General features: G+C 36.8%; 1 protein-coding gene across 1 annotated transcript in view; it reads right to left on the bottom strand.

Moving 5' to 3' along the window:
• Il1rapl2 (interleukin 1 receptor accessory protein like 2) overlaps positions 1–26121 on the bottom strand; it is a 1120259-nt gene that overhangs the window by 1032438 nt on the left and 61700 nt on the right. Inside the window, exon 2 of the mRNA XM_034486219.2 lies at positions 10083–10183. Coding sequence (XP_034342110.1) covers positions 10083–10164 — 82 coding nt within the window. The 5' untranslated portion in view covers positions 10165–10183. The remainder of the gene's footprint in view (positions 1–10082; positions 10184–26121) is intronic.

Below are 26121 nucleotides of genomic sequence, written 5' to 3'. Positions count from 1 at the left end.
TCATTGAATCCCAGGATCATATTCATCATAGGTAATACCAAAGACAAATTGTCAAAAGCAATCAGAGAAGAATATATGCCACACACAGAAGGAGAAAAAAATAAGATTGACCACTGGCTTCTCATTAGAATTAATGCAATAACACCATAGACTAATGAAGCTGTCAGTCCTGCACTCTATATCCAGGGCAAGGACGTCTAAAATTTTGAAAAAATATATTTTTACATAAGAACAACAAAATTTTCTAGCATATTTGTGCTCTGTAAAACAGTAAAAGGAGTATTTTATAATCTAAGAAAAAGGGGAGGAGTAAAAAAATGTTTCAAACTATCAGGAATAAAATAAAGCCCAAGTAATAGCAAATACATTAACCAAATATAAAAACTACAGTTTCTAATCCTCTTAAGTACCTGGGAAAATAACAAAAGCTTAAGACATTTTCATAATAAATGTAAAAGATGTTATGATGCAAACACAGAAGACAAGCAGTTCGCTAACTGTAATCTGTGCTGTGGAAAGGTTATCATATTGGTGAATTGAGAAGTAACAAGTCCAAGAAAGCTGGATTTATAACAGGGTTATAACAAGTATAAGCATTTAGAGATAAACAGAAAGAATACAATATCAAATGTATTGTGGGTCATGGGTGAAGCATAGAGTGGCAGATTGTAGATTCTGTATGGACACTGTAAAGTTAAGACTGCAAATAGCAGTAAAGCAAGACTAAGCCTTTAAAAATGGTTGAGGCTTTTTGGCCAATACCTTGCTTATAGTAAGTATTCCTCTCTGAAACTGGAGTGCAAAACACTCATCTATAATATACAAAAATAAAATGTCACTGTTTTCCAATACAATTTTATTTATAAAAATGTGCCATGGAGAGACGCTTGTATGGGTCCATGGGCCATAAATTGAGACCTCTCCTCTAAGTGACCATAAGAAAAAGAGTTAGAGCTATAAAGTAAGTCACTAGACATGACACAAAATGGAATATAAAAAATTATTCATTTAACAAAACTGAATCATAAACGAGAAATGAGTGAACAACAACAATGGGAAAAAATGAGAAAAGACAAATGCAAAATATGTAACAATAGAATAGACAAAATTCCAAACACAGCAAGATTACATTCATAGCAAATGAACTACATTCTCTACCTAAAGAGAAAAAAGTTTTCAGGCTGAATATAAAGCAACATTTAGTAATATGCAGACAACAAAACATACTTTTCACTTAAAACTACAAATGCTAATAATAAAGGATTAATATATCATGAAAACAACAAGCTTATGTCTTCTAGCAGATATATTGCCATAGACAAAGAGAAACTTTTTAAGGAAAGAAGGTTACTCTTTGCAAAGACAATATTAAATTTATGTAACTGACAAGAGCTTCAAAATTTATGAGGCTATTACTGTCAAATGTAGTGGAATAATAAGACAAATCCACAATTATAATTAGACATATTAATAAAAAATCATCTCACTAATTTATTTGATGAGTAACACAAACCAGACATTGTATAGAAGATACAAAAACTGTTATCAATTACCTTGACTTTATTGATAAGTACTGAATAATGTGTAGCAAAACTTAACTATTCATATGCAATGTTCACCAACCGAGTTTGTCATAGTTAGGGTTTATTGTTGCTATAATGAAACACCATGACCAAAAGCAACTTGGAGAGGAAATGTTTAATTTGGCTTATACTTCCACATTTTAGTCCATCACTGAAGTTAGCATAGGAACACAAACAGGGCAGGAACCTGAAGGCAGGAGCTGATACAGAGACCATGGAGGGATGCTTAGTAGCTTGTTCCTCATGGTTTGGTCAGCCTGGTTTTTTTTCTTACAATACCACCAACCCAGAAGTGGCATCACCCATAATGGGCTATGCCCTTCCCCATCAATCAGTAACTAAGAAAATGCCCTACAATTAAATCTTTTGGAGGCATTTTCTTAATTGAAGTTCCCACTTCTCAGTTGATTTTAGGTTGTATCAAGATTGATATAAAACTATGCAGCATAGGTTCATAAACTAGAACAGAAAGTAAAATTCAACAAACATCAGACACTGAGATAGTTATTATTATTTTCTCCACCATACACAGAATGTACTTAAATTATGAAGAAAAAACATATTAATCAACATACTGTATGTTTCAAAAACTAGAAGAAAGGATTGTTAAAGTTTTCATCATAAGGAGCAATAGATGTTTTAAGAGACAAATGTGTGTGTCTGCTTCCCTGCCAATAAATTAAAAGAATACTTGAAATAGATTAATCCCTTCAAAAATCGCAAAGTACCAAATCTGACTTTAAAAAAAGAAAAGAAATACATAGTCCTGGATCTAATTTTAAATATCACAGCATCAAGTTTTCAATGTCAAAGAAACAAGATTCCAAGTCCAAATAATTGCTGGGGTCAACACTATTAATAATTTGAAGATGAAAATGTAATGCAAGAAAGCAGAAGTTAAGACTACTGGTCTTCCTAACCTGGACCCCTGAGAAATCTCAGACACTTAGCCACAAACCAGACAGCATACACCAGCTGATATGAAGCCCCTGACACATGTACAGCAGAATGTACTTAAATTATGAAGAAAAAACATATTAATCAACATACTGTATGTTTCAAAAACTAGAAGAAAGGATTGTTAAAGTTTTCATCATAAGGAGCAATAGATGTTTTAAGAGACAAATGTGTGTGTCTGCTTCCCTGCCAATAAATTAAAAGAATACTTGAAATAGATTAATCCCTTCAAAAATCGCAAAGTACCAAATCTGACTTTAAAAAAAGAAAAGAAATACATAGTCCTGGATCTAATTTTAAATATCACAGCATCAAGTTTTCAATGTCAAAGAAACAAGATTCCAAGTCCAAATAATTGCTGGGGTCAACACTATTAATAATTTGAAGATGAAAATGTAATGCAAGAAAGCAGAAGTTAAGACTACTGGTCTTCCTAACCTGGACCCCTGAGAAATCTCAGACACTTAGCCACAAACCAGACAGCATACACCAGCTGATATGAAGCCCCTGACACATGTACAGCAGAGGACTGCCTGGTCTGGCCTCAGTGTGAGAAGATGCACTTAACCCTCGAGAGACTTGAGGCCCCAGGGAGTAGGAAGGCCTGGCATGGGGGATGGAGGGGTGACATCCTCTTTGAGACAGGGGGAGGAAGACTGGGAGACTGGGAGGGGAATAACAACTGGATTGTAAAAAAAATAAAAAGCGATTATATAAAAGAAAGCAGAAGTTTTCCCAAGTCATTTTAGGAAGCAAATTTATTTCTCATACAATCTAATGAAGGCAATACTAAAAAAATAACAAGACATTATATTCATGAATAAAGCACAACAATATTCAGCAAAACTATGCAAGGAGTACCAAAATATTTTGTGTCAATTTCGGATGAATGATACATCTTGATGAAGGATGTTTGCGAAGCCAGTCCTATTTATTACCTTAAAGCAGATCGACTTACTGTTTAAAATATTCACTACAACTCATTTTATTAATACAACAAAGGAGAAAATTATCTTGTCTCAACAGTCATGGAAACAGACTTTAAAAATATTTCTTCTCAATTCATTTAAAAAAAGATCCTCTCAGCAGATAATCATTGATCAAGGTGAGGAATGTATGGCCATTATAATTTTTATGTAGGTTTGTAAGGTTTCCAAATAAAATGTTGATGAAATATAAATAGAAACTAATTGTACTTGTCTTCCATGTCAAATTCTGGTTTCCCACACGAGAATCATTTCAGATTTTGGTTTTGCCCACCTAGCTATTCCGTATAGTCATTTGACATTATTCTTATGGAAAGTAAAATCTTTACCACTCTTTGACTTAACTTGTTGTACACCCACTTAGGTGACATACACCTGGGATGGTTTCTGTTGATTTGAACCTGAGATTGAGAATTACTGTTGAAAGAACTCTCTGGTCCTAACTGTGTGATAGTTTCTAGACTGTATTGAATAAAATAGAAATAAAGGCTCACCCTAAATACAGGCAGGACAGTTCCTGCTGGGTTCCTTGACTGAATATAAAGGAGAAAGCTAGATGAGTATTAACATTTGCCCTCTCCTTCCGGACTGAAAATGCAATGCAAACAGATAACTCAAGCATCTGACACCATAATCTTCCCACCATGAGAGAATATGTCCCCAAACTGAACTAAAATAAACCCTTTCTTATAGTGATTTTCTCAGGTGTTTTACTAAAACCTGAAACTAGTAATGAATACATTTCTCCCAGGCACATATACCACATACCTTGCTATCTCTATTTGCTGACAATGTGTCCTTTCCTATGATGGTCCTCCTGCCTTCTGTCCAGCCCAGTCTGATTCCACTTGGGTATAAGAGACTTGCTCTCAACTTCCCAATCTTTTGTAGAGCGTCTACCATTAATTTCAACCTTCTCCCACGCTCCTATCTTTAGAGTCCTGCAGTATGAAAGTTTAATATTAAATCCAATTTTCTTGTGTTATTCAGCAGGAGTTCAATATGTGACATATTTAAATAAGAGTACTTACTTTCAGTAAACTGGATTCATTTGTTTGTTTTTCATTTTATTTTTAAATGGATATGAGTGTTTTGTCTGCATGTATTTCTGTAAACTATGTGGATACTGGAGGCCAAGGCCAGAAGAGGTCATAAAAATCCCACCTTGGAACAGGCCTAATTACAGATGACTGGGAGCTACCACCACGTGGATGCTGAGAATTGAACTCAAGTTCTCTAGAAGCCTGACCATTACACTTAACTTCTGAGAAATCACTTCAAGTATGAGATAGGAAATTTTTTTTATTATAACCTTAAGGCATCTTTATAGGAAAAAATCTATTTGTCTATAAATGTGAAAATTCATCAGAAATTCTATTTCAATTTTAATCAGCATAAGTGCACATTTTAAACATCAGTATGTTCTGCTTTATTAGTTACTATCATTTTATAGTCGCATTTTAGTGGATGGATATGGTCTAAATCCCAATATCATCTTGATAACTATATATTATTCCATTAGTTTACTATAATTTTATTAGCCATTCATTTATCTCCATAAGATTAAATAGTTTTGACTGAATAAGCTTTCATTTCATTTCCTTCCTCCCACACACTAGGACTAGTAGAATGCTGCATGCTCAGTAAGAATTTTTAATATGCTATGCCTGTGGCCATATAAAACCCAATGAGTATGAACTCTAAAATTATTTCTCTTTCATCTTCTCCACTAAGCATTTCATTGAGTGTGATCCAGGCCACAAGTTCAGGCTAATATGAATAATGTTCTGCCTACTCTCAACTTGCTCTAAACTTTGTCTTTCACTCAAAACTTCATCGTGCAATACTTCTACTGACCTAGCCAATCATTCCCACCCAACATTTCTTTTCCTCAAAAATCTAAATTCCATTAGAGAACTCACCCCACCCAAATAATTAAAATACTCAAGCACCAAGTACTAGCATGTCTATTTAAACTAAAGTAAAGATAGTTGGGTAGGATTTTTCTCCTTGATCTTAGCTCACTACAATAAGTTTATAAAGTGAAAATCGAGTGAAAACCGTCTTGTTGATATTTTTGTTGACTTGATGCTGTATGAATATATTTAAGTCAGCTTTACTTCTGGCCCACATTTTTTAAACAAAACATCAAAGAACTCAAAGAAAGGACACTTGATGTTATTCAGAATTATATAACAATCTGACTCATAAGAGAAGTTACTTTGTTTACAATCTGAAGGGGTTTGAGCTTATTCAGGCAAGTTAGTTCATATAACCTTTATTTCTTCCTTTATTGTTTGCTTTTACTTCTCTGGGAATTTTAAAGGTTGCCCATTTCTAGTGAAAGCAAGCAGCTACCCAACTCATCAACAATTTATGACATAATACCATAAATCTCTAATATAGTAATTCTCTCATTACATAGAGTTGAATCATTTCATATATGTCTATCCAAAAATATACCTGTAAGTGCCCATTATGTGCCAGTAAGTCTTCAGGTCCTCCTCATTTCTAGAAACTATGTTGTTCCTGATTCAAGTATTTTGGTAGCTACAATTTTATTTACAATTGCAGATCACAGAGAAGTTCTACAGATAAACTGACTGCATGATGACTTACTTTTGGTACAAACTTAAACTCATACTCCTACAACAATGATGCTATGGCCTTTGATCTGGACATCCAGGCTGGAAGAGCTGGATACCAACAACTTCACAACACAGCTTGAAATTTTGTACAGCAGCAATAGAAACAGTAACAAGGGCAACAACAAAAACCAAGACAATGTAAGGAAAAAGCCCAAATGATAATATTCACATGTACTCCACAAACATCATTTGTCAGGTTCTAAAAAGCAGTAAATTAGAAGATGTTCAGTGGCCTATTTCATAAGAGAGAATAATTTCTCCAAAACATACTATTAAAATAGATGCAGAGACCCAGCCAAACTTGAGATGTTTTGTTGAAGAGTGGGGGATACAATTGAGTAAGCTGGAGGGAAGGGTCAAGAACACCACAAAACGACCTACAAAGTCAACCAACCTGAGCCCATGGGGGCTCACAGAGACTGAACCACCAATAAAAGAAAAAGCAGGAGCTATACCTAGGCCGCCTATACATTTATAGCAGATGTGCAGCTTGGTCTTCAGGTGGGTAATAACTAAAGCAAGTCTCTGACTCTATTGCCTGCCATTGGATTCCCTTCCCCTACCTAGTTGAACTCAGCAGGAGAGATGTGCCTTGTCCTGCCTAGTCCTAGATGTCCTAAGGTGAGGTGGTACCTAAGCAGGCCTCCCCTTCTATGAGGAGGAGAGGGGATAATGGGAAGGGAGGGATTTGTAAGGGTGGGACTGGAAGGAGGAAGGGATGTGATAGGAATGTAAAGTTAATAAAAAAAAACTCGAAACTTAAAACAAAACAAACAACAACAATAAGAAAACAATCTAGTTTTAATATGTGCCCTCTACTAGAAAAGGAAATAGGCATTTTTGCCATGTATCTGTATCAATTTATTTGTCAATGTGTTTCCAGAAAGCTTTAAGTAAAGTAAACCAATTTTAACAGAATATACATTCCAAATGACCTTATCCATATATTAAATTTAGAAAATGAAAATGATGATTGACATTATGAGTACAGTGTGGGGGTGGTAACAAACACATTAAGCCAACCAACTCTAGTCCTGTTATTTCCTGTATAAGTTGGGCATGCCCACTATGACATAGAAAGACAGTATGGACTTTTTTTACCCTAACACCTGGACATCATCCAAAACAATGAGATTTGTTTCTTGGAGGAGATTCTTTTTAAAACTAGTTCACTCAGAACACTTGTCAAATATACAAGAGGCCTTGCATTCAATTCCCAGCACTGCAAAATAAAATGAGATGGAAAGGGAGGGCGAGGGGGAGGGGGAGGGGGAGGGAAGAGGAGGGGGATAGAGAGCGAGAGAACTTCCAACTGTTAAGTCATCTTTCAACATTTGGCAAGTACAGAAGTAGAAAATTTTATCCCTTGGTCTTCTGTCTGGTGCATAAGAAACACCCTCTGCATCAGAAATGTAAGGAAAGAGATCCCTGTCTAGAATAAAGGACCTAAATAGTCATAAATGCTAGTGAATAATGGACTTAATCATTCTACTGTTTTCAACTAGAGAGACGGGAAATGAGAAGAAAAACAGAAGGTCTGAGTTTCCTTGGCAAGGCCACAAAGAGTAAGCATGTAAGCTTGAACCTGGATCTCTTTAATTAACAAAAGCAAAAGACATCATAAAGTACAATGAAGCACATCTGAGTGCTAAAGATTTGATGAAGCATTCTTCAATGTTCTTCAAAGGTAAACCAACTCAAATCTGATTATCACAGAGTAAAAATATGTGTATTTCTACATAAAATAATTAATGCATAATAATAACAACAACAGATGGGTACTGACTCATTGGAAGATTTTGATGAGGAAACTAAACAGAAGGGAAGAATGGGAAGACATGCTCTCCCATTCTCATTACCTATGTTCCACACAGCATTTTTTATCCATTGTACACTCAATTTTACTATATTGTGAAATTTAAACAAACATATAAACAAAACACTGTATATTATCAAACATGAAACTATATATAAGACTATCCAGTTAAGCACAAGACAGCATTCACCTATTAGACTCTTCTGTCTGCTCTCTATACACCATAAGGATAAGCTGGAAGACTGATGAGGAATAACATAGTGCACATTTAAAACACTCCCCTTACCCAGACCTCCAGGAAGTCTCTCTTCCATGTCATCATTGTCATTGGGCCAAAGCAAGTAGCAACATGATAGGGAAACAAAAGACTGAAAGCAACATAAAACAAAAGTATCTTACCTTAAGTAAATAACTTCCTGTGTAATGTTCCTTTAATAAAGACAAATGTGCTTGACCTCACTGGGAAAACAAACTAAGAGTCCCAGGAAATCACAAGTGAACACAAAGAAGCAAAACTAATGTTTCGGAGTCAGTTGATGTCTGAACATCACCAGTATATCAATAACCTTCTCTATGTATATAAGCTTAAATAGTCTGTCTCTTCAGGAATGAAGAAAGCAAAATGTTAACAATTTATCTGTTTTGCTTTTATTGTGGGTTTTGCTATCACAATGTAGATGGCTTTTTAAACACTTAACTCATTTTTTCCCTTTGAGACTTGTGCTACAGACATCATAACATAACTGACTGAGAAAAATGGGATCTGGTCCAACAGGTTACATTTGCTAGTAAGTAATCTCTGCAAGTGTTTTACTTCAGCAACAATCAATCTGAACCAAGATTGAAAGTGAAAATGTGACTTGAAAAGTGAAGGATGGAAAGGCAGCCATAAATGATATGCCAAGCTGGAGAGACGCTAGACTAAAACCATTCGCACAAATGGAGCAGAAAAGAGATCCTAATTATTCTAATGTGATTTAACTGTGGGAGTCTGTAACAAAAAGGCACGCCCATGCAAAACCCCCCATTACCATTTCACAATTATCCAGACTTCAGTCTTCTTCTCTTGTATAACCTCTAGCCAACAATTTTGAAACTTATTCACATGCTATTAGCTGCACAACACTATTTATTAGCTATTTCAATTAGCAAGTGCATTTTGACCCCAGAAAGTAAGCACTAGACTCTGAGCCCAATTCGGGACATACTGTTTTGAAAGGTTAGTATGCACTTTGTTGCTGTGATTTTAGACTTAATGGTAGTAAAGTGCATACCATTTAACAAAAATAATGGAAATAGAAATCAGTAGAAAAACCCTGGCTTGGTTTTTAATTTTGATATACTAATGCATTCCTCAGTGTCTTAGTAGAATGGTTGTATTAAAAAAAAATCAACTGTTAAAACCTCATGCATACTTTGTAATTACAACTAGATACCTAATCAAAACTGAAAGACACATTTCCATATGTTATTAAATAATTATTTAAGTTTTGATTGAAATATCTACTGACAACAACTAATATTTTAGTATAATCATGATTGGCTGCCAGACAGCCAAGTTCTAGGAATAGGTGTTTCTGCTCAAGAAAATTTCTTTTCATGAAATTACTATTTGAAACTGAATCCTTTAAATGCCTTCCTATTAGGAATTGTATGCACATATGGAGAGCTCACTGATGATATTTTTCCAAAGCATCTCTTCAAACCATACTGTTGTACATTGATTTAGGATGCAAATGATATGTAGTTTTTAAAGATTTCCTCTCTTCTAATTTATAAATGTTTGCTCCCGCGTGGTTACTCACCAGTAAATGTAACCAACTCTAAATAGCCCTTTCATATTTTGTTGTCCACTGAGAGTATGCTGGCCATTGAATTTTAACAAATTTCCGCTGGTTCCCCAACATTTTCTCAGTGGTAAGCAACAAACTTCATTTTTATTTTGGCTGCTTTCCAATAGAGCTAGAATGTAAGAGTTTCTATTTAAAGACATTCCTAGTTAAAGATATAGGTGACCTATGAATGCTCAGGAGAAAAAAAAAAAAAACTCCACACACTTTGACCATATAGCAGGAAGTCACCAGCAACATACCAGAATTTCTCTTTGACACCATCTTCAAATTTGTACTGACTGCAGAACAGACCACCAGGGCCAGAAGAAGTGGCAGCTTCATTGTGCACGTTTTCTGACAGCTGAAATACAAAACAAAAGAAAATAAAAAATCTAAACTACACACAGATATGTTTGCCTCATAGAAATCATAGCTATAAATTGATACCTTTATCTGGAAATACAAAATCCTCTCAACTACCATTCAAGATGTTCAACTGGTAATGTCTACAAAAAGATTATAAAAATCTAAAGGTCCTGAATATGAAAAATTGTTGATTCCAAGCCTTTCAGATAAGAGATACCCAAATTTCTAGTATATTTTTCAAAGATCAACTGCAGAAATGATAATCTACTGACATCTGGCTTTATTTTTATGGAAATGAAGAACGTTTGAAAGCTCAAAGTTAAAATGTGAAAGAACCCAGAAAAAAAAAAAAAAACAAAACTTCTCAATGGTTTCAACTAGACGCAAAATGAAAATTGAATTCTGTCCTTTTGGCTTTCAAGGGCATGAAGATGGGCTCCTCCATTGCTTCTTTGATGTGATTTCATGGCCTTAGTTTTTAATTTGGTTATATCATAATTACTTGGATCATGTCATTAGTCTCTGGATATTTAAGACCATATACTTCTCATGCCATTTGCAGTTAGCCTTTATCCTGAGCTACTCACCCCTCATCTTCATGAGGTTAAATTCCAAATAGCCTGTAGGTGTCAGATTCACAAAAATGACTTCCAGAGTGGTTGTTGCAAGCTGGTACAACCACTCTGGAAATCAGTCTGGTGGTTCCTCAAAAAATTGGACATGAGGACCCAGCTATATCACTTCTGGGCATATACCCAAAAGATGCTCAAACATATAACAAGGACATATGCTCCACTATGTTTGTAGCAGCCTTATTTATAATATTTATAAAACAACCCAGATGTCCTTCAACAGAGGAATAGATACAGAAAATGTGGTACATTTACACAATGGAATATTACTCAGCTATTAAAAACAATGAATTTGAGAAATTCTTAGGTAAATGGATGGAATTAGGAAATATCATCCTGAGTGAGGTAACCCAATCACAAAAGAACACACATGAGATTTACTCACTGATAAGTGGATATTAGCCCAAAAGCTTGAAATAGCCAAGATTCAACTCACAGACCACATGAAGCTCATGAACAAGGAAGACTAAAGTGTGGTTGCTTTGGCCCTTCTTGTAAAGCTCTGTTCTGCAGGTCGGGTTCTAGCAAGAGAGAGAGAGAGAGTGGGGGAAGAAGGGAGAGAGAGGAGAGTGGGGGAAGAATGGCGGAGACAAGAAGAATGGAAACAAACCAGAGGATCTGTAGTCAACTCTCCTTTAGTGTCTCCCACAGACTATTCACACCTCCTACTGACCACACTACTACAAAGGAATCCTGGGTATTTATAAGCACAAGCAGGAGCACACAGGTGAAAACACTTTACCACGTGCACCATGCAGCTGGGGTCACTAAACAGCAAAACAAGCTATGTGGGATAAACAAGATATTTATCAGAGTGTGCTTCAGCTGTTGTAGGCTATTGAAAAACAAGTCTCTATCAGGGTATATGGTTCCAGATGGCTGCAAAGTTGATAGCTACTTTCTAGCCGCTTTCTACTTAAAGTCAGCTCCCAACACCTTCTTAGAAGGGGTAACAAAATACTCATGGGAGCAAATATAGAGACTAAGCGTGGGATAGAAACTGAAGGAGGGGCCGTCCAGAAACTGCTCCACCTGGGTATCCATCCCTTGTGCAGTCACCAAAGGTAGACGCTGATGTGGATGCCTTTGTGTGCATCCTGACAGGAACCTGATATAGCTGTCTCCTTAGAGGTCTGCCAGAGCCTGAAATATACAGAGGTGGATGCTCACAGCCAACCATTGAACTGATCATGAGGTTTCCAATGGAGGAGTGAGAAAGAAGACTGGAGGAGCTGAAAGGGTTTGCAGCACCATGGGGAGAGCAACAATACCAACTAACTAGAGCTCCCATTTAAAAATGAATAGCACCAAGTCTTAAGCATTTGGAATGAAAGGACTTAAAAATGAAAAAAAAAGTGTGAACTTGGATGAGAGTACTGTCCTTAACAGGGAAAGGGGACTTTCTCCAGCACCATCAAGAGACATTTTGAGAAAAACAAACAAACAAACCATCTTATGGTTCTGCCCCAAGTAAGCTAAGACATTTCAGCTAATTTTGAAGCATCAGAAGACGAGAACCAGTGTGCTGCACGAGGTTTATTATAAACCCAGGATAAGTGATGGCAAAGAGGTTGAAAAGGTGAAAGAAACCACCATGATCATCAGGATAATGAATGGAAGAAAACCTGGGAGGAAACGCAGGTAGAGCTGCTGGGTAACATTTAATGATGCCGAATATTGTTTAAAGATTTATTCATTTGTAATAGATCTATACTTGAAGGACATAAACCTCACCAGATTATAAAAGTATCAGAGCAATATCATGTACTGGGTGGCATTCCATATTTCCTAAATTCACCTCAAAGATCTATTTGATACAGAAAATTCTTTTGTGTGTGTGTGTGTGTGTGTGTGTGTGTGTGTGTGTTTAATGAGTTAAGTTTTCTCTGTGTAAAAGCACTGGCTGTTCTGGAACTCACTCTGTAGACCAGCCTAAGTGCTGGGATTAAAGGCATGCAAATTTTCAGAAAATGTTCAGAGTTTAGCCACTAGCTCAGCAAATCACATAGCTAGCTCCATATTAAGATGTCCTTAACTTACCAATAAACAATGGGGCTTGATAAGAAGTTTATCACCTTTGCATAAGGACAACAAATTACTCCATGCTTGTTATTATACATTCATACATTAGTATCATACTTCTGCATCCCTGCTACAGGGATGAAAAACTCTGGGAGAGGCAAGTGTGGTGGAAACTGCCAGGTGACAAGGGGACTAAATTACTTCTTGCCTACTCCCAGCACAGAGAAGACAAATTTTCATCCAAATGTTCAAGTTGGGGGAGTCAGTAAATATACTATTCTTGCCAAAAAGCTTTGCAACCTGAAGCCAGATGTGTGTACAAGAAAGGAAAGTGATAAGGTGGCACCAACTCTTGGTCTCACTTTCCAATGCCCAGAGGGGATACTTGAGGAAGTCTCTCATCATCAGGTTATCACAGCAACTATTTATTTATATAATGCCCAAAGGTGGCCATTAAAATCAATCATGCTCAATCAAAGGAAGAGACACAGTACAAATGTCTATTTTCTCCTTTGCTCATTTCCAGACACTCTCCTTTTAGGAAGGGATGAGAGTATCAGGAAAGGAAGCAAATACCATACACCTTCAGAAACCCCTAGACACTAGAATAATTTGTTTACTCTGTTGAGGATTAAAGGGATTATATTGCTATTAGATAGAAGGTTGGAGTGAATAAAGACAATGGCTCTAGAGTAAGAATGGTGCTTATTCAAATTCCAAAAGCATGTGAAAGGTTCTAGAATTAGACTGACAGACATATTTATCAATATTTTTGTCTGTTAGAGAGAAAGGATAAGTGGAATAAAGCATAGCAAGTGGTACCTAATGTGAAAGTAATAATTTTTATATTCTAGTAAGTTAAGACATTTAATGATTCAGTTCCATTTACTCATTTGCTTGACTTTTTCTACTCCCTGCCCATTACAATATGATCTTCAAAAGGGAAGCCACTTAGTCATTACCTATTGAATCTCCAGCTCTTAATACGGGAGCTTGACACACAACTTGTAGTCAATGAAACTTTAACAGGTAGAACTTAGCCTTATGTAGATATGATATTAAGTGCACAATACTTCAAATGAATAGAACATTTTTAAAATATTTATTTATTAATTTCTATTTCCATGAACACCACTGATATTCTATAAATATCCTCTTGTCTCACTCTAAAATACCTCTACATAAGTTTTCCTAGGTTTTTTTCTGCCCTATAAATAATTTTCTACTATAAATGCAGCATGAACAGTATAAGAGAGAAAATGTAAATGCTGTATAAACAAATGCCTCATTGCCTCAGATCTGACGTCACTCTTCCTACAGCCATGCTCAGCGTTGGTTTTTATTTTACCTATTTAATTATGCTGGTTAATTTTTTAAGGATTTAACCATGCTATCCTCCTCCAAAGCTATTATAACTATTATTGTATCTTCACTGTTTCTATCTAAAAGCTATCTGAAAGTTACATTAACTTTCCCAGAAAGGACTGTCTAATGATTTTGATATCTTAAAATTAGCAAGCCACAATGATTATTGAGAAGACTCTTTATAAATCCATTCACTAACTGGTCATGTGCTTGAATTCCCACTCTATATAGACTATGTTTGGTAACTGATTGTTTAAAAACAGCTTAGAAATATTTCTACCTTATATAATTAATATTTCTCTAGTCTTTGTGAAAAAAATATTTCCCTTTAACTAGATAAATCATCACTGGAATAGAATGTTAACCCCATAATTATTTTATACATTCACTTTCCTTTTCCCTTCATTTAAGATCAATGAGGATTAGAAGAACTAGACACACGTACTTATTGCATATATTCAAGAACACTGTGTCAACAACTAAGTTAATAAAAAAATCTTTGATAGGCTATACTTGTAATTTATTGAGCATTTGTGTATGTCAGACATGTAGTACTGAGCTGTTATATACCATTGGGACATTATTTTCATGATTTTACTTTTCAAGAAAAAAACAGCTGTGACTTAGCCAAAAATCAGATTAGAGAAATCACAGAATAGAGGTTTGACTTTGAGCCTGTATGATCAAAGCCAGATCTTTTAATGAAGACAACATTATTTTCCCATAGACATTCAATGCTAAACCAAGTCAAAAGAAGATAAACTTTGTCTTCTAAGCATTATGATGATATAGACCAACTGTAGAGATATATGCATACTACAGTGCTTAGTCAAGTAGAAAATACTGACGATCAACCTATATATGCTAAGTGGTAAGGGAAAAGAAGTTAGAGAAGTAGTTTGCAGCATGCTCAATGTGTGATTTAGATTTCCTGTGGAAAGAGAAAATCTGCCAAACTGCCAATTCAAACAGTCAAAGAGAAAGGCCAGTGTAATCAATCTCCTAACAGTGTTCATCTGCAGCAGCAGTCAGCCTGAAATATCATCATTGATCAACGAATGTCTTAGGACTGACCAGTGGGCTCCCGACATAAGGTTCCACACATCTTTTTAAATAATAAAAGTGTCAGAAGCAGTTGGAGCTTTCCCATGAAAATCTTCGCTTTATTGCATTATAACTTTTCTCTTGGTGATTTTACAACCAGCTTACTGTTGTGTGAAGAAAGTGTACAGGAGCATGCATAATACCTACTATGATGACAATTTTGCTGCTATTCAATTATTTCAAAATTACCTTTCCCCCCCAAAAAATAGTCTGTTCTCCCTACCATTGTCATAAATATGCAATAGTTCTTACTCCTGCAGTTCATATTCCCCCAGAGAGCCTTGTGTTTATTGATTCTCTAGGGTTGGCACACAATCCCCTGCTCCCCAAAGGCTATGTGCAAAATTGCAAAGGAGGAAGATGATAGGACAATGGCTAATGAATGCATTAGTATTCCTTTCCTTGGAGTACCAAATTCTGATATAAGTAGTACTCTCTTGACTAGAGAGTCTTTAAAAATGTAATTGAACTAAATCTTCCAACAGATGATTGCAATGATGATGTTATTCTCAGGTGACATTCAGGTATAATTTGCAAATTGCCTTCTACACTTTCTTCTTTTTCTCCCTTAAAGTGCCAGACACTGTGGGTTCATAGCATGTCCTCATATTGCACTTCTGGAACTAAAACAAACTTAACTCGTGAATATATGTGGACTAAAAATATCATCCAGTTGCAGAATACACGTATGAATTCTCATAATATTATTACCATCACGCAATTTGGGAGTCATCACAATATTTTCCCATCATCTAGTCATATATATATATATATATATATATATATATATATATATATATGGATCATACCTACTTAATTTATCTCAATCCATTAATCACTTCTAAATCTGTTATTAGTTATAATGAAGTCTAATGATTACAAACAGCGGGGTCATAAGGTCCTACTGAACACCTAAACAGAAAACAAACATGTAGCAATATTTGTATTCTATTTATAGAAAAAGAAGTTGGTTCTCAATAAGACTTAAACTGACAAGAGAAAAGCTGGAAACAACCCAGATGTCCCTCAACAAAAGAATGGATACAGAAAATGTGGTTCATTTACACAATGGAACACTACTCAGCTATTAAGAAGGAGGACATCCTGAAATTTGCAGGCAAATGAATCTCTCAAACACTGGACCACCAGCCAGCCAACATACACCAGCTGATATGAGGCCCCCAACACACATACAGCAGAGGACTGCCTGGTCTGGGATTAGTCAGAGAAGATGCACCTAACCCTCAAAAGACTGGAGGCTCCAAGGAGTTTAGAGGTCAGGTGGGTGGGTGTTGGGTGGTTGGGACATCCTCGTGGAGACAGAGGGGCGGGGAAGAGGTATAGGGTGTGGAACAATTGGAGGGTGGACCAGGAGGGGAATAAAATCTGAAGTATAAATAAATAGATAAATATTTAAAAAACAAACAAACAAAAACCTGACAAGATCACATTACTTATCTAATCTAACTTTCAAGCAATCAGGACATTTTTTATTCTCTATATCTCCATCTATCCTATCCTCAGGAACTTCCTATCATTTGAAAATAGCTCATGCAATGACAGCTGACTCTGTTGATCACTCTCCTAGAAATGGAGGTTAAAACAGACATGAAGAGTAAAACATGAAGAGCCAGAAATACAAATTTAGGAAAACAAAGCAACAGGGATAAAGAGAGCTAGGACACAGATGCAGGAAGAAAATATACATATACAGAAGAAAAAAGACATAGATAAAACTTACAAAGGGGAAAGAGGGTAAAAACTAATAAAAAAAACTAAGGGTCCAAAATGTTGGCATATGGTCCAAATGAGAATAAAGTTAAAAGGAAGGAAACAGCTTCTGTTGAGAGAGAACAGAAGGGACATACTGTAAAGAGATGAATACTGGGGGCAATAAGCAAATAAACTAACATGTGTAGCATAGAATTTCTATTTCTCTTTTTCAATCAATGTTACTTTGAGATTCCATCTTTCACCTGTTAGGATGGTTAAGATAAAAAACTCAAGCAATAGCTCATGGTGGTAAGGATGTGAAGCAAAGGGAAGACTCCTTCACGGAAGTTGGGAGTACTAACTTGTACAGCCACTATGGAAATCAATATAGGGGTTTCTCAGAAAATTGGGAATCAACCTACCTCAAGACCCAACTACACAACTCCTGGGGATATACTCAAAAGATGTTCCACCATACCCCAAGGACACTTAGTCAACTATGTTTATAGCAGCTTTATTCATAATATCCAGAAATTGGACACAACCCAGATGTCCCTCAACTAAAAACTGGATAAAGAAAATATGGTACTTTTACACAGTGGCATTTTACTTGAGCTTTAACTTTAAGCACAGTCCTCCAAAAAAAGAATATTAAATTTCTCTAACACCCCCCTTTCAGCTGATATAGCCAGGAAATTGTGTCTGACAATTAATATATAACCAAAAGTGTTGCATGTAAAAAGGCTTAGTAAGTTTTTAGAGTTGTTCCCATCATTAAATTGAGAAGTAGTGGTCAAAGGGTCTTATATGTTGTTCAGACAAAAAAAATGAATCATTATCACTTTGATACAGTATTTAAATTCTTCATCGTCCAATGCTTTGCTTTGTCAAAATTGTCAATATTCTTCCAAATATGTAGCTCACAATTTTATATACTAATTATGATATTATTATGTAGCATTTGGAAAGGCAATATGCTGATACTTGGCAAACTTTTAAAAGTATTTAGAAATTTCTTCTTTAGCAGGAGGAGGGGGAATGGGATAAGGAGCTCCTGGGTGGTGGGGGGAATGGGGAAAGGAGATAAAATTTGAAATGTAAATATAATATCCAATAAAAAAAGAAGGAAAAAAAGAAAAGTTTTTAGAACCAACATCTTTAATAAACTGTCAGCCCTCTTTAAAAAATTATCTTGATACTAAAATTTGTTTTGAGAACTGTATATTGCAGAATACACAGCCTTGGTGTATCTACTCATCAGGCAAGCTGAGCAGACCTGCCCAAACCTCTGATGTCCTAGAATTCCATCTGTATGCAGTGAAGACACAGCATCAGAGGCTTATCAATTTACTCTTCCTCCCACTCCTCTTCTAATATCTTAACACCTGTAATCAGCTTGAAGAAGTTAATGAAGAGTCAGCACCCCTATGCCCTGGGCTTGGGGACTAAGGTGGTTAATATTGGGCTGTCTTTCTAGGGAAAAGTAGTGGTTCTGTTGGAACAGGGAGGATTAGCTAGGATTTATTTCATAGCCATAACCTAGTGGTAGAAATCTGTATAATTGTTACCAAGATGAAGTTATAATTTCTTAAATGGTACAAAATTTACTTTGATTTCAAATTTAAGGTTTTCATTGGTATGAGCTTCTTATTGATATAAAAGTGAGATGAATATTGTTACTCTCATAGGCATTGTGCCTGTATAACACATTTAGGAATACAAGGCTTAGACCCAGTCCTTCTTTAACTTTCTTAACTAATTTGAGATGGTCAGCCTGTGAGTTAAGGGCCTATAGCAAATTCATGGCTTGGAGTTTATTGCTAGGGGTTTTCTATATTTTATTTAGAAATAGCTGAGAGGAGTTAACAGACAACAGTCAAGATTACCTTACATGGATAGTTGGTTTTCAAAACGTCAGAAGTCCACAGAATTGACGTTACAAACACTTCTGTAGTAAGGTTCATTTTGATTAGAGACCTGTCTGCTCCTGACAGCTTCCTGTCTTGGATTCTAAGAAGAAATTGAGCATCTTTGGAGTTACTCCAGTTGCGGTGAGACAGCCACTAGGCAAGAATTGCCTCTTTCCATCTACAGACAAATTACTATCCAGAAAAGGACACACTTGCAGACTGATTATATCTGCCTAGGCAGAGTAATCAGCCCTTAATAATTCTGCAGCACTAAAGTCTGTCAGATGATCCTGGGCCAAAAGGCTGAAGATTAGATGCTCCAACGTTTTGTAGTATAGGGACTGTCCAGGTGTTCAGTGGTATCTATAAATTGGCAAAGTTTTAGAAGCTATGCTTTGTGCTTTCCATAATTTCAGTTAACTCAGTCATTCTGGATTTCTGACAGGGTTGAAAACTTATAGTCTCATAGCCAATCCTGGCTATTTACTTTGAGAGAAAATATTTGAGTGGATGATTTTCAGCTGACATTCATTCTAAAGCCAAGAAAAAAAGTCAGGTTCAGAACTAAGTGTTTTAGTTAGGAGAGATGACAGAGGTTCCGGTTAGTCAACAAAATGATGGACTGGGTATTAAGACTATCTTGTACCTCGCTGGTACAAATTGGTATGATTATGCTCTAATTGTATTTTGAGAGAAAAGTTTTATTTTACCAGGAAGGGTGATATGTAGGAGGAGCTAATGTGAGAGAAAGAGAAGGAGTAAGGAGAGGAGAAGATGAAGGAGAGGAGAAGCTAGGTGATAAGAGAGAGAAAGAGAGAGAAAGGGGGGGCATGGAGGCAGATGTTCATGTATCTCTACCAGTCAAAGATAGTTGATATATCTAGGTTGGGTATTGGGTTACACTTCTGATTGAGCATTGCCAAACTTATAAAGCCTTTGATTAACATTTTAAAAAATGTATAAAAGCAAAAAGGAAAAGGGGGCATGGGATAGGGGTTTTCTAGGGAGGGGAATTGGGGAAAGGGGGTGGCATCTGAAATGTAAATAAAATATCCAATAAAAAAAATCAAAAAAAGAAATTTCTTCTTTTAGAAACAACTAAAGAACTCCAGATAGAAATACATACATGAGAAGAATCAGTTCATGTGCGATGCAAATATAAGAACAAACCAAACAACTTTTTCACGGCACTGAAAAGAACATATCCATATTAGTGAATACTATACAAGCAACAATGAGGCTATGGTACATGTATAGAAATAAATAAATCTATAAGCTGTATAAAAATTATGATCCCACATATAGTAAAAATGTATATACATGTATATATGTACATGTGTGTATGGATTTTTATTGGTAATGGTTTAGGATATTTAGGGAAGGAAGGGGGATATAATGCAAGGTTAAAGGGCAAATTCTACATTTTGTTCAGTATTCAACATACGTAGCCATTAATTCTGCTCTCCAGATACTTATGGCTCTTTGACTTTAGGCATTAATCACACTTTATGGCCTCATTGTGACTGATGGGGCCATGTATCTGGCTCTGGCCAATTACTTGTAAGGAAGGTTCTTGCTCATAATTGTGTAGCACTTTCAGGCCTAAGCACTTATTTGCCATTGTGATACCTTGCACTGCTATCTTTATGCAACTGGTAATGTTTGACATGGTGATTGCTCTGTCACCCTGGGTTATATGATTACTAGTCACTAAGCAGAGCTTCTAGTTACCACATTTACATAAATGAAAAAGAAAACTACTATAAAACCACTAAAATTTGGGGATTGTGACAGTACCATCATAATTTAAATTATCTTAACTGAGACAGTTGAAATGTAGTAATATTACACTGAGGTGAATATTATACCTTCTGAGCATGTTAACTTGGGCAAATTAACATGATGCCTACAAGAGCAAATAATATTATCTTCATAGAGAATAAAAATGCAAAGAAACTATAATATGACATACTCTAGATATAATATAACCATTTTAATCTATTCTCCAAGGCAGACCTCATTTTACTGTACTTTACTGTGTTTCTCAGATACTGCAGTTTCTATGAATTTAGGGTCTGTGGTCAGCCTGTATCAATTCAAGTCTGTCCATGCGATTACCCTAACAGTAGGTGCTAACATCATGCCTCTGTATCACATTTTAGCCATTATCATAATATTTCACACTTTTCACTCGTATTATATCAGTTACAGTGATTTGTTATTAGTGATTTGTGATGATAATGTAATTTTGTGGGGTGCCATGAACTGTGGCCACAGAAAAAAGTAAAGACAAATTTTCTGGCTGCTACACAGAGCAGTCATTTTTTCATTTCTTTCCTAGGGACTTCTTATTCCCTGTGTCACAACAATATTGAAAATAGACCAGATATCAATCCTACAGAGGCCTCTCATAATGAAATTCAAAAGAAGAGTCCCAAGTCCCTCACTTTAAAGAAAAAGCTAGGCATTCTTGCACCAATGAGGCAGATTATAAGTACAAAGGAAAAGTTTTTGAAGTGGACTAAGCATGCTATGTCAGTGAATGCAATGAATGATATGACAGTGCAAAGTTTTCTTGCTGAGCTCTAGAAAGTTTGTGGTCTGGAAAGAAGACCAAACTGCCATAAGATTCCCATATGCCATTGCCTGATTTGTAAAGATCCTCCTGTTCTTTAATTCTATGAAATCTGCAAGAAATGAAAATGTTGCAGACAAAAACATTGAAGTTTGAAAAGACTAGTTCTTAAGGTTTGAGTAAAAAAGTTGTCTTCATAGCATTAAATTGCAAGGTGAGGTAGCAAGTGTTGGTGCTGAGGCTGTAGCAAATTATCCAAAAGATCTAGCCAAGATGATGGATAGATGAGGTGACTCAAAGCAAGAGATTTTCAATGTATATTAAACAACTTTCTACGGGAAGATGTCATGTAGGACTTTCCTACCTTGTGACTTAGAGCTTTGTTTGTTTTGGTTTTTTTTATGTGTTATTTTTTGTTGCTGTGATAAAACACTGGCAAAATTTGGGGAAGGAAAGGGTTTATTTGCCATACATATAGTCTATCTTCAAGGGGAGGCAAGACAAGACCTGGAAGCAGGAATTGAAGCAGAGATCATGGAGGAATGCTGTTTACTGACTTGTTTCCTCTGGTTGGCACAGATACTTTCCTACCCTGCCCAAACTCATCTGATTGGAATGGGCCTTGCCCAGAGTGGCCTTGACCCTCCTGAATCAATTTGCAATTAAGAAAATGCCCTTCTATTTGCCTGAAAATGTCATGATGTCATTGTTTTTAATGGTAGATTAATACAGCACTGTGTAAATATAGCACATTTTCTGTATCCATTCTTCAGTTAAAGGACATCTAGTTTGTTTCCAATTTCTGGTTATTATGAATAAAGCTGCTATGAGCATAGATGAGTAAGTGTGGTATGGTGTAGCTTATTTTGGGTATATGGAATATGGATGGAACAAGAAAATATCATTGTGAATGAGTTAACCCAGACCCAGAAAGACAAACATGTATACACTCATTTATAAATGGATATTAGTCATAAAGTACAGAATAACCATGCTACAAACTGTAGGTCAAAGAAGCTAAGTAGCAAGGAAATCCCAAGGGGGAATGCTTGAATCTCAGTGATAAAAGGAAAATGATTAAACATTGGGGGTAGATAGAGGGGAGAAAATTTATGAGGGATGGCTGGGGATGGGAAAAGGAGGAATGAGGTGAGGAGAGGATGGATGGAGAGTACTGGGAGAGACAAATGAATTTGGGGGCATCTATGGGACAAGCTAGAAACCTAGAACAATGGAAACTCCCAGGAATCTATGAGGATGACCCTACCTAAGACAGCTAGCAGCAAGAGATATGGAGCCTGAACTGGTCATCCCCTAGAACCAGGCAAGACTTCCAATGAAGGGATTGGGACAGCAACCCAGCCACAAAACCTTAGACCCACATTTTTTCCTGCCTACAAGATGTTCAGGGGTAAAAGATGGAACATAATTTGAGGGGAAGAGATAACCAATGACTGGCCCAGCTTGAAACCCATGGCATGAGAGGGAGCCTCCCTGGCACTATTATTGATATTCTGCTAGATTTGCAGACAGAAGCTTAGCATATCTGTCATCAGAACCCAGCAACTGATGGAAACTGATGGAGAGACCCACAGTCAAACATTAAGTGGAATTTGGGGAATATTGTAGAAGAGGGGAAGGAAAGATTGAAAGAGCCAGAGAGGTCGATGACACTACAAGAAAACCTATAGTATCAACTAACCTAGGCCTATAGGGGCTCATAGAGACTGAACTGCCAACCAGAGCACATACAAAGAGTGGACCTAGGCTCTTTGCACATATTTAAAAGTTGTGAAGCTTGGTCTTCATGTAGGACTCCTAAAGTAGGAGTAGGGGCTGTCTCTGACAACACATTACCTGCCTTTCATTCCCTTTACCCTAATTGGAATGCCTTGTCTAACCTCAATAGAAGAAGATGTGTCCAGTCCTACTACAACTTGATATACCAAGGTGGGTTGATATCCATAGGAGGTCTCCCCCTTCTCTAAGGAGAAATGGAGGGGGTATAGTGTGAGGTGAGGTGAGAGAGGAACTGGGAGATGAGAACAGGAAGGAAGGGAAGCTGAGATCTGTGGGGCAGAAATCTCACGGGCGGGGGGAAGGGAGGGAGTCCGGCGACAGAGTCTCAGGGCGGTCCGGCACCAGAGCTTCCCACGCCGCCAGCGGAAGATCCCACATTCATGCAGCTGTCGGTGGGCGGGCCGGCGGCTGCATCGGCAAGGTTCCAGGGTTCCAAAAGCTGGGAATCAGGCGGAGAGACCATGGACACGTGGAGTCCGGTTTTCCAAAGCTTTTATTGTTCATGACATGGTGAATGGATGCAAGTGTTGTGTGCTTTCCCCGCCAAAGGCCAGGGGAGACCAGTCTTATAGGGAAGGGAGAAAGGGGAGGGAATAACTTAATTAGCTACGCCCCTGGCCTTTTGATAATTCATTAATATTTAAATCTCTGGAGGTAGAGACTTGTTAATCACGCCCTCTACCTGTCCTACGTGACTGAAATTAATAGGTTAAATGGAGTTACCTCGTCCAAGGCCCAACAGAGATCAGATCAGAATGTAAAGTAAATGAATAAGCTAATTAATAAAAATAAAAGAAAATGCCCATTAGACACGGCCACAGGCTAATCCAATAGAGGCAATTTATCAATCGAGTTTCTTCCTTCCAGATATGTCAGTTTGACAACTAACTAGTGCTAATAGTGGCAGCTATGAGTAGCATCATCTTATGGCTTCAAGTCTTCAAAGGTCCATCTGACTTTCATGTTAAGAGCTAACTTAATCAAAAGCTCTAGGTAGAAGTCAGGGGTTCACTTAACCATTTTGGAAATGCCTTATGTCCTAAAGAATTGTATATGCCTCAGTAAAGCCAGGACAATAGCCTATCTGTTTATACTATGTTTACATGACTATTTTAAGGTCTACTGCTAGGAAAAACAAAGACAAATTAATTGACTATTTATTGTACTGTTATTTGTCAAATCAACTGGTCACCTAAGAGCTCCAAGAAAGATGTACAATGGAGTTAACACTGTTCTTGTGCTTGTCATGATAGCATTCATCTACAGCTCTTGGATCAAAGACTGTAGAGCATACATGATAAGACTAAAGCTTCACTAGATAGTGATGCTATGGTGGATCCAAGGAAAGTACATCTCCTGGAGAAGATCTTTTCATTTTAGGTACCATTGCAAAAATTAGTGACCCAAGGAAAGAGGTAAAAATCAAAGTAGATCAAATAGTCTTCTATTAGAAGGGGTTTCAGAGTAATACATTCCAACTTTCATGTATACCTAAGGAATTCAGTACTTTGATTTATGAAATAACTACAGTTTTGGAACAAGAGGATCTAGAATTATTGATGGGACCTAAAGATGTGGTTGAATTGCTACAAATCACATGAATAAAAATGAAGAGTTGTTTCTTCTGGATGAGAAAAAAAAATAGTGGTTTCTTGAAAGAGAGTACTCCTGGTACACATAGTATGAACCCCAGTGGAAATGACAACAATGGATCTATTAGTATTTTTAAAAACTAGTGGAAAAGGCAGAAGCAGGACTTGAAAGGATTCAATTTTGAAAGAAATTCTATGGTTGGTAAAGTACTGTCAAACTGCATGACAAACTATAGAGAAATCTTTCAAAGAGGATGAATCAATTGGTGTAGGAAACCTCAGTATGGTCTTATTTTAAGAAATTGACATATGCCACTCTGGCTTATAGTAACTGCTGCATCAGTCAGTATCTATTAGCATCAAAGTAAGATCCTTCACCAAGATAAGATTTATGACTTGTTGAAGGTCCAGATAACTATTGTTTTTTCATAGCAATGAAGTATTTTTAATTAAGGTGTTTAAGTTGCTTTGTTAAAAATGTGTTGCTAGCTCATTCAGATGGATGCAGACACCCACAACAAAACAGTGGATAGAGCTTGGGGACTCTTATGGAAGTGTTGGGGGTGGGGGGAAGGATGTCAGCCCCAGAGGGAATAGAAACTCTATAGGAAGACCAATCGGGTCAACTAGCCTGGACCTTGGGGCTCTCAAAGTCTGAACCAGCAACCAAAAACCATACACAGATTAGACTTAAGCCTCTCTGCACATATGTAGCAGGTGTGCAGCTTGGTCTTCATGTGGGTCCTGAACAACTGGAACAGGGCTATCCCAAAAGCTGTTGTCTGTATGTGGAATATGTTCTCCTAGCTGGGCTGCCTTATCTGTCCTCAGGGGGAAAGGATGTGCCTAATCCTACAGAGACCTGAGGTAAGGAGTTGGAGGAGACCCAGGGGGGCCCTCCACCCTCTCAAAGGAGAAGAGGATGGGGGGATGGGGATTGGGTTTTGGAAGAGGGGTGGCTGGGAGTGATTGTGATGTAAAATGAATAAATAAAAAACAATGTGCTGCCATTCCAGACACTATAGAAATACAATTTGTGTTCGAGGCCAGCCTGGTCTACCGAGTGAGTTCCAGGACAGCCAAGGCTACACAGAGAAACCCTGTCTCGAAAAACCAAGAAAAAAAAAAAAAAGAAAGAAAGAAAGAAAAAAGAAATACAATTTGTAAACACAGGGGTTTTGTAGTTCTATCCATTTGCCTGCAAACTTCATGATGTCCTT

This window comes from Arvicanthis niloticus, chromosome X, assembly GCF_011762505.2.
Source record: "Arvicanthis niloticus isolate mArvNil1 chromosome X, mArvNil1.pat.X, whole genome shotgun sequence".
NCBI classification, from domain to species: domain Eukaryota; kingdom Metazoa; phylum Chordata; class Mammalia; order Rodentia; family Muridae; genus Arvicanthis; species Arvicanthis niloticus.
The sequence above is the reverse complement of the archived record's forward strand: the minus strand, read 5'-3'. Positions and strand labels throughout refer to the sequence as shown.